Below are 10,000 nucleotides of genomic sequence, written 5' to 3'. Positions count from 1 at the left end.
CGCACCCTGCTGAAAACCCAGATGGAAAGTGGAACGGTGAGTGAGTGTGTGTAGGGGGGGGGGGGGGGAGATCAACAGTACTTTACAGCACTAGCATTGAGTAAACACTATTCTAGAGGACATCGTATCGGCGTAGGAATAGGGCCTTTATAAACAGCTGCCGGTCTTTGCCAGTACGGTACTGTCTGTGTGGGCTCATTCACCTAGGGGTTTTTCTTCTCTTTTTTTTGTTGTGTTCCAGTTGATTTTCACTTTTTATTTTGTGTTCCAATTGGTTTAATGGCATTTATTGATTTTTGTATTTCAAAGTAGTTTATTGAACTTGAATTTGTTTGATGATATGTGCAATTCATTTTGCCCGCACAAGAGGCTTTACTCGTCTAGAGCTAGTTATCTCGGCTACGGCAACTACTTCTTGCACTGCTCCGGGAAAGTACAACGCAACTGCAGTGTGTATGTATCCCAGGAACAAAACTCGGCGGTCAACACCGGGAATCGAGATGAGGATACGATATGAGGATGCTCTCTCTCTGTCTCACTGCTGCTGCTACTACAGTTGCGCTCGGTGAAATCCAACCCAGAGTGCACACTCAGCGCCCTCAATTTGCACGGCCCTCGACGCCCTGGAAGTGGCACGAATGCGGCAGGACCGACGTACACATGTACGCATACAGTGATGTAATCAGAACTGGTAGAGGGCGCCAGCTTTGCACTTTGGGTCGGATTTCAGTAAGCGCAACTGTAGGAGTTCTGGTACAGCAGTCATCATTCTCCTATCATATGACAGAGAACACGGAGCAGAGGACGGGCAGTTGATATTCCTAGCATGCCTCACTCGTTTGATCAGATTTCATTGAGTAGTACTGCAGTATACATGTATACACGTACATACACATACACGTACATGTATACACGTATATGTATACATGTATACTAGTACATGTATACTAGTACATGTATACTAGTACATACACATACAATAAAACCTGTGACTAACGACCACCCCTTGGGGCCAGAGAAAGCGGTCTTCAGTGGCAGGTGGTCCTTAGTTAGAGGTTTGCACCGCACAACCGTATATGAGTGTGAGACCGTCCGTGCCTGGCAAAGTGGTCTGTAGTACCAGGCTGCTGGTCGCTAGTCACGGTGATCTTTAGTTACAGGTTTTACTGTGCTCTTAGCAAAGCATTTGAAGGTGTGGTTTTGGCAACATTCAACGTGTACACTCTAGCCAGCTTCAGGGTGCTTTTTGAGTGGAGAAAGGACAGCCGCTGCAACTATTCTTTTCGATTTGCTTGCTGCAGCGTGCTCTTTGCATTGCACTGTGTGCCCATGATTTGTGTGTACAGTAAAACCTGTAACTAAAGACCACCGTGACTACAGTCCGTTTCAAAAAGATTTACAATCCTGGCGATCGCCCGCAGAGTTTGGCGTCTTACCGTATGAGCACTCGAGCGCTGCCTGGAAAAACTCACCGTGAACTCGAAGAAATATTCCGCGCGAAAGCAGGAAAAATGACAACTCACTCACGTTGATACTGTCATGTACGTCTGGTTTACAACAAACGAGTTCTTCCTCGTATCGATAGTGGAGTCAGAGAGGACATGTCGAAACGAAAGTGTTGTAAATGTGACCAAAATAGTTTCTTTGAGCTGCGATGCAATTTACTCACCGTGTGACGAAAACGACATCAACACGGACATATTCCCACTGGACATGACTTGGCGAAGCTATCCGTGTGACTTCGACGACATTTTGAGAAAAGCAGACGCTTGTGAACGCTGATAGAAGACGGCGTTGACTGCTAAATTCAAGTAAATTGGCGATCTTGAAATACTAAAATAAATCTCAAAAAGCTACAGCGCGATGACTTCCATTATAATTCACTCACACCATTGCAGTGTTGTGGGTGTGTTCACATGGCGACCAGCCTGGTACATGTACTACAGACCACGACTTCGCCAGGCACGGACGGACGGACGGACGGTCTCACATTCATAATTATATGAGCCTCAGACTGAGAAAAGGGTGCTATTGGCATTTTTGGTCAAATTGAGTTAGATAGCATACCTAAAACTCAAATCCTCACTGATTCATATGCAGAAAACCGTGTCGAAAAATCTCGAAGTATTTAATAGTTATGGCCACAGATGTGAAGGCAACTTTACAGAGCGAAGGTCTGTACCCTGCTTTCAAGTGCCCTTTTCTCAGTTGTGCGCGTGAGGCAAATTGCACCCTTTTTCTCAGGCTGAGGCTCATATGGTTGTGTGGTGCAAACCTCTAACTAAGGACCACCTGTCACTAAAGACCGCTTTCTCTGGCCCCAAGGGGTCTTCGTTAGTCACAGGTTTTACTGTATGTCCAACACATAGAGTATTATAAGGCTGGTACTGGCCTGCATTACTCTGCTGAACTGTGTAATACATGTGCATACCGGAAATACAACTGCTACATCATCAATCAGTAGCAGCACCAGCAGCAGCAGCAGCAGCAGCAGCAGCACCACCACCAGCAGCAGCAGCAGCAGCACCACCAGCGCCACCAAGAGGACATAAGGCGGTTTACCATATGGCCAAAGCAGTGGTGATACCCTTCCATCACCTGATTGCCCGATGTCCTGGCACAGAGAAGAGCAGAAAAACAACAGGACGTTTACGTACTCTCAGCAAACAACAGCAGTGAAGTACTTGTACTCTCAGCAGACTTTCACTGATTTCGCTGCTTGTTGCCAACCAGCCAAACTTTGGCGCAGATGCAGGCACAATGCAAATTAGTGTTACCTGCATAGGCATAGGACAACAAGGGCTACCTATCGATTTCTTCTTAGAAAAGCCCAAGCGGGCAAATTTCAGATAACGGCCAAATGTTATACTTATTTCACAATCGGCCAAAGTCTCTCAAGCTCACCGGCCAAACTGTGTTCATTCACAGTGTGCTTGTGTGCACGCACGTCACTCACTGCACAAATACGTGCACGCTTTTTTCAAATTTACGTTCAGAGCTATGCATGCAAATAAAAATTAGCTCCAAAAGAAGACGTCAACAGCGCCACTGCAGGGTTCTAGCCAGGGAGTAGTAAAATACAGTATTTTACTACTCCCTGGTTCTAGCCCACGGGTGTTTCGCAGTGGCCACTTGTCAAGATGGCGGCAAATCCGAGAGAACACAATTTTTGACTCTGCCTACGTGCGCGGCGAATCTCGCACGTGCATGCAAAATCTAGCCTTCTGCAGATCTGGGTAGAGCAAGTCACAGTGTGTTGGAACGATGACCTTTTCCGAGAGAGAATGTGGCTCTTTTCATCCCAACATTTTCCTCGCCTCGCCACGCTCTCCCTCCCAGCTTATTGATACGAGTATCTGCTACCGAGTAGAGGTCTCCATCTTCACAGCAGGCCAGGTGAAATCGCAACGTTGAAATACTTTGCTCACTTGGTTTTTTGGTCCTTTGACGTGTTGATGTGGTTGCTGTGTACAACTCGAAGTGACAAACTTGAGACCCCGCGCCACAAAGTTTCGTTTGGCTGTTCAATGAAAGGACGTATGGAAGCAGGGATAAAAACTAGGGCTGAAACGATCATGGATTTTCACGTATCGATTACTCTTTAGCTTAACGATCGAGTAATTGATTATAATCGTTAGCAAATAGAGTCATAATTCTGTGCAAACGTTACTCTGTTTCCACAAACTATGCCTTCATAATACCAACAAATCTGCATTAGTGAAAGGGTAGCTCCGAAACATGGCAGTTTCGAAGTCAATTTAACCTCAGAACATGAACCATACCCCTGGCAACTGCATACTCCCAGCGGAAACTGATTCAAACTTCACAAAACGAGGGTTTACCGTACTTTCTGGACACAAATTTAAAAAACGCAAAATAATCGTAATCGGTAATCTAAACGATTGCTCGATCGTTAGAGTTATCAAACGAGAACTCGATTATTCGGTATAATCGTTTCAGCTCTAATAAAAACTATCGTGGCTGCCGGTGTAACATAGTATAGTCACCCCCCAGAATTTGTCCCCCGGGCCCGGGCAATCTGATCTGCTATATTATAGTACATTGACCCCCTGGGGAAGAGTACTATATAGCAGGTTGACTCCCCGGGAAGAGTACTACGTCGCACTTCCCCCCCCCCCCGGGAAAATGGCTATGTAGTGGATGTCCCCCTCGCCAGTCAAAGAGAAGGCTCAGGGCCGAGCTATCTGTGGGAGGGAGTAGTAAACTACCGGTACTTTACTACTCATTCACACGTGCATTCGAATTTTTCAAGTGAAGTTCCTTCCAGATTTCATTGTCCTTTGTGGCTTTCGTTTTCAGATCATTTTAGTTCGAGTGACGTTTACTTTCAGCTCGTTCCTTCCTTCTCTGCATTGTAATTCTGCCATGGATCTAGAAACGTATGAGGCAATAGGCCATCACAAAAATACTGGCGCCTACCCCAGATCCATTGCCGCTATGGCGACAAGGTAGAACGTAGAAGCAAAAACTTACTTGAAGCAGAACTTCAGGAAGAAGTTTGACACTGCCTTAGTTCAGGATGGGGTGCTGTTTCACTCACCAACGAAGCGGCGTCCAAACTCAATGCGAGAGGTCCCAAAGGAACGAGACAAAGACCGTATTGTGCGTGCTGCTCGTGGTTATAATCTAGGAGGAGGCTGCCACTTTCAATAAGATCTTGGAGCGTTACTGGTGGAAAGAAATGTATGATGCTGTGCTGTGGAGAAGGTTTCTACATGTACATGCGAAACCTGGGGTATGGATCTTGCTGGCATAATGAAGTTGACACCAGATAGCCAACAGTACATCGTGGTGTTCACCAAGTATCTGTGCTGGTGAGCCGAAACCAAGACAATCCCAGATAAGTGTACATCAACCGTGTCTGCAATGCACTCATTCAGTGCGTTGTTTCGAGGTTTGGCTGTCGCGACACCATTATCAGTGAGCAAGGCCGAGAGTTTGTGAGCAACGGGAACGAGCTGCTGTGCAAGGACATGGAGGTAGAACAAAAATCTGCAGTGCTTATTATCCACTGTCAAATGGTCTCACGGAGCGATTCACCCGAACCCTTCTTCGCCCACTTCGACAGATGGTGATAGAATCCCAGAAGGAGTGGAATAGTATCACAGCAGCAACAGGCAATCGTCCATAAAGCTGTCTCCCTACTTTATTGTATGCGTTCAGCTGATGCGTTCACCTGTTGAGCTTCACTCTGCCGCTAGTGCCCAGTCAGATATCTATCACCCTCACAAAGAAGCCAAGAAGAGGTTTTTGAAACATGCTCCCAAGCACGAAAGCGCTTCAGCTAGCTTCCATTATCTGATTGACTTTGGGGATAATCCCAATCCAGCAGCAGAGTATCTTATAGCAACAATGATGCACCACCCGGGAGTGTGGGGTACCACTGATGAGATTTCGGCCGTGGCTGACTGGCTTAACCTTCCAGTACATGTAGTTGTAAGATACCAGGTTGGTGCCAGACTCTAGTGGCACAGGTATCCACCCAAGAAAGTACTCCTACTGCTAAGGTTGTAGCAATTTTGCCATCTACTTAGTCAACTCGTCTGGTGTGCTTTGGAAGAGTCACCAATCAAGTGATGCTTACCAGTACTTTAGTAGCCAGATGCTGAGCATCACTTGCTGTCATTATGTGAACCTGTTCCTGCTTTTGGTTTTCCCAACTTGCACTTCTCCCAGCTCTGCACTTCCCTTTTTGGCCCTGTTTACCCTGAAAGAACATAACCATGCACTGCATGAACTTTACAATTTCTTGGTTTCCTCAGCTGATGCCTTTTCTTGCTCTGGTCCCATTGTGTGTCTCAGTCTCTGTGTGTGTGTGTGTGTGTGTGTGTGTGTGTGTGTGTGTGTGTGTGTGTGTATGTGTGTGTGTGTGGACAGCGGTTGCCGTTCGTCCCGGGACATCGCCGCAAGGATTGCCCAAGCCTCCAGGGCCTGCGGTGCTCTTCGGAGGTCTGTATTCTCGAATCCACATCTGCTGATGCACACCAAGCGGTGCGTATTCAATGCTTGCGTTCTGTCCCTGCTGTTGTATGGCTCTGAGTGCTGGACGCCCCTTCAGCATGACCTGCAGAAGCTCTCAACCTTCAGCATGAGGTGCATCCGATCCATCCTCGGGGTCTCTCGAAGCCGGATGTGGGACGAACACATCACCAACGAAGAGCTGCTGGTGCGCTGGGGAGACTCCGAGACGATTAAAGACAAAATTGCACATCGGCGGTTGGAGTGGTTGGGGCATGTGGCGCGGATGCCGGACAACCGCATCCCAAAGCAGGTACTGTTTGGCTCCTTCTTGCAGCGTCGCCCAGCACATGGCCCACGCCGCAGATGGAAGGACTGTGCTGTCCGAGATCTACGTGCCCGTGGCATGGAGGCATCATGGTATGATGTTGCATGTGAGTCTCGCGCGGAGTGGCGCAGCACCTACCAAGAGCCTGACAATGTGCCTGAGCCTCCGCCCTGAGTGGTATGTACGGTATGCGGACGGGATTTTGCACGGAAAGGAGACATGGCTCGGCGTAAGTGTCTGGAGGAGCGTGCGCGGCCTGTGTCTGAGCAGCGGGGCGCCAGTCAGTGCGGGCGGTGTGGGCGGTGGCTGAGAAGCCGCGGTGGCTTGGTCCGGCATGTGTGTGCCTCAACGGTGGATGCCGCAGTGCCACCTGGAACTACCGGAGCGTCGGCACCGGCGGAGGGATGTTGTGCCGCGCATTGTGACAGGTGTGGTCGCTGCTTTCGCGGTGTCCGGGGACGGGGAAGGCATCGCTGTTCAAGGGTGGCGCATAGACCAACAGCAGAGGAGCGCTCAGCCTTCCAGCACGTGTGCATATGCGGCAAGCGGATGCGACTACCCGTGCACCTGGAGCGTCATCGAGCGTCGTGTCCTCTCTCTCTCTCTTCTCAAGTTTCCCAGTGATGGGATCACGTGACCCTTTTGCGGCAGTGACTCTACAGGACAGGATACAGGACAGGTGTGTGTGTGTGTGTGTGTGTGTGTGTGTGTGTGTGTGTGTGTGTGTGTGTGTGTGTGTGTGTGTGTGTGTGTGGTGTGTGTGTGTCTGTCTCCCTCTGTCTCCCTGTGTCTCAGTCTCTCTCTCTCTGTGTCTCTCTGTGTCTCTCTGAGCCTCTCTCTCTCTCTCTCTTCTTCTCTCTCTCTCTCTCTCTCTCTCTCTCTCTCTCTTCTTCTCTCTCTCTTCTTCTCTCTCTCTTCTTCTCTCTCTCTCACTCACTCACTCACTCACTCACTCACTCACTCACTCACTCTCTCTCTCTCTCTCTCTCTCTCTCTTCTTCTCTCTCTCTTCTTCTCTCTCTCTTCTTCTCTCTCTCTTCTTCTCTCTCTCTCTCACTCACTCACTCACTCACTCACTCACTCACTCACTCACTCACTCACTCACTCACTCACACACTCACACACTCACACACTCACACACTCACACACTCACACACTCACACACTCACACACTCACACACTCACTCACTCACTCACTCTCTCTCTCTCTCTCTCTCTCTCTCTCTCTCTCTCTCTCTCTCTCTCTCTCTCTCTCTCTCTCTCTCTCTCTCTCTCTCTCTCTCTCTCTCCCTCTTTCCCTCTCTTTGTCACTGTCTGCCAAAACCGGTGCATGTGCTAAATAAGCCTAATGGCCTGTTGAAGTGCATTACTAGCATGATTCTCTTGTGGCAAGCTGCCGCGCGCGCGTGTGTATGTGTGTGTGTGTGTGTGTGTGTGTGTGTGTGTGTGTGTGTGTGTGTGTGTGTGTGTGTGTGTGCTGTGGAATGGTGTAATCCCAGCACAAGTTGCTATGTCTACCATAGCTGTTCGCTATCATCGCTTCCGCGATGGGCAGGTCTGAGGTGTGTGTGTGTGTGTGTGTGTGTGTGTGTGTGTGTGTGTGTGTGTGCGTGTGTGCGTGTGTGTGCGCATGTTTGTACATGTATGTGTGTGTGTGCATGCGTGTATGTGTGTCTGTGTTTGTACTAATGCTCTGCTCGGCAGGATAATGTTCATGTCCGCAGCCAGTGTTTACAGGCAACAAAGGCTTCCTTTATGTACAAATGCATGCTCATACTATTTGGGATGCTTTACTGTTTTCGTGCCACGGAAAACAGTAAAGCATCCCAAATAGTATGAGAATACACTTGTACATAAAGGAAGCAATTCCATGTCTTCCTGCTGGTCAATTTGTCATCTCGATGGTGTTATAATTACGAGTATACATGTACCCCTACTCATAAGTTGAGGGAATGGAAAGGGGAAAAGTCTAAAGAAAAAATTGACTGTCACCACCAAAAATTATACATGTACACACGTCCAAGAGCACCACACATCATTCGTTGGAACTATTACTGGTATTAGTTTCATGTCCATAGGTATAAAATATACAGTCATGTACATGTAGAATATTACCCTCAGAAAGTATGCTCATCGCGAAGTTGTCCTTCTTTTGACTCGAACCATTGCTCGTGCAGATGTATATATCAGTGGGTTCAATTGGTGGCGAGAGCTAGAGGTCAGCGTAAATTGTTTGGGGTGGAATTCGGCACGAAATCTACGCTGAGTACTTTCTGACGACGAATTGTGTAACACAATTCAACACTGTTGTGTTGGTCTTGAGAACTCTGGCAAGAAAGCGAAGGAAAGGATTATCGCTTTGAGCTTTTCTCGAAACTGAGGGCAGTCAATGCCCACATACACCGAAACATTGCCTCGGATCAAGACTATCGCCAGGGAAGCTCTTGTGGGCGAGAAATAAAGCAGTTTTTGGCGAAACCGTATTGAGCTAAGTTTCAAATTTCCCAGGCGTGTACTGTACATGTGGTCTTGTTCTCTACATGTACCTGGTTCAGTGATGTGTGTGTGGGGGGGGGGGGGGGGGCATTCTGCTGCATAGTAAAGTTCCCGGGGGTACAAACACTGCACAGTAAAGTTCCCCGGGGGTCCAATCACTATACTCCGGTGCATAGTACTTTTCCCCCGGGGGCCAAGCGCTGGGGGGGGGGGGGGGGGAATAGTACTATGTGACACCGGCAAAACTCCTAGTAATGTAATAAACGGGGGTGTGACTTAGGTAATTCCAAGGAGAATGTACGCACGGCCATTCCACAACGAAGACGAAACTACGAGCTCAAAAACACTCCGGTTTTCAAAACAAACGACGCAGGAAAGAAGACATGGCCGCAGTGTTCCCGTGTGGCCTTCAAAACACCTAATTTTACTTCAATAGCGGCTGGTTCAGGGCAAATTCAGGCCCAATTCGACAGCGTCGTACCGCTCAGATTCGCCCAAAACACGAGGAAATGTACGGTAGATCCGAATGTGTACACAGTTTGCGTACGGGGACGACTGGCCAGAGTTCATGCACTGCAAACACCCGTGAGCCAGGTCAAAATAGTAGGGGGAGGGAAAACAGTTACCCAGTAAGGGCCGTAACCCATTTTTCCATTTTCAAAATATCTGTCTTGCAATGCGAAATGCAACATACGGGGCGAACACCTGACTTCACCCCAGACAAATTGTAGTACGAGTACTGACTATCGACTGCATTTTCGTTGAATGGCATGAAAAGACACAAAAAATGGAAAATGAGTAGGGGGAGGCACGTTTTCACAGGGGGCACACAAAACAGAGTGGGGGGGGGGGGGGGGGGGGGCGGCGCTGCCCCCCGCCCCCCCTTGGCTAGAACCCTGTAGTGTACGGTGTCTGCGGACACGAAGCAACTGCTTAGCGTGCTACACTGTAGTCGGGCTCTTCAGCACACTCCACAGAACCAAAGCCCATCGCCTCACAACACACAGACACACAGACACAGACACACACACTCAGCAAAGTGTCAGGCTAAGTGTCCTACCCATACAGTATTGCAGTAGACAAGGCAGTGCAGATAAAGCAGAACCTCACCAGGCCTCAGTAAGCATCAGAAAGCAGGCAGTCAGACCGGACAGCTTTCCAGGACCTTCAGTGAAGTAGGCCTTGATATGCTTGCAC

General features: G+C 48.6%; 1 protein-coding gene across 1 annotated transcript in view; it reads right to left on the bottom strand.

Moving 5' to 3' along the window:
• The window catches only part of LOC135808817 (tRNA (uracil-5-)-methyltransferase homolog B-like), a 48,643-nt gene that overhangs the window by 15,849 nt on the left and 22,794 nt on the right, over window positions 1-10,000 (bottom strand). The window contains exons 15-16 of the mRNA XM_065322042.1: window positions 9,914-10,000; window positions 2,563-2,614 (exon numbers count right to left, since the gene is read on the bottom strand). The exon at window positions 9,914-10,000 is cut by the window's right edge and continues 17 nt beyond it. Coding sequence (XP_065178114.1) covers window positions 2,563-2,614; window positions 9,914-10,000 — 139 coding nt within the window. The remainder of the gene's footprint in view (window positions 1-2,562; window positions 2,615-9,913) is intronic.

Source organism: Sycon ciliatum, chromosome 2 (assembly GCF_964019385.1).
Source record: "Sycon ciliatum chromosome 2, ocSycCili1.1, whole genome shotgun sequence".
NCBI classification, from domain to species: domain Eukaryota; kingdom Metazoa; phylum Porifera; class Calcarea; order Leucosolenida; family Sycettidae; genus Sycon; species Sycon ciliatum.
Note: the sequence above shows the minus strand (reverse complement) of the source record. Positions and strands in the feature narration are given on the sequence as shown.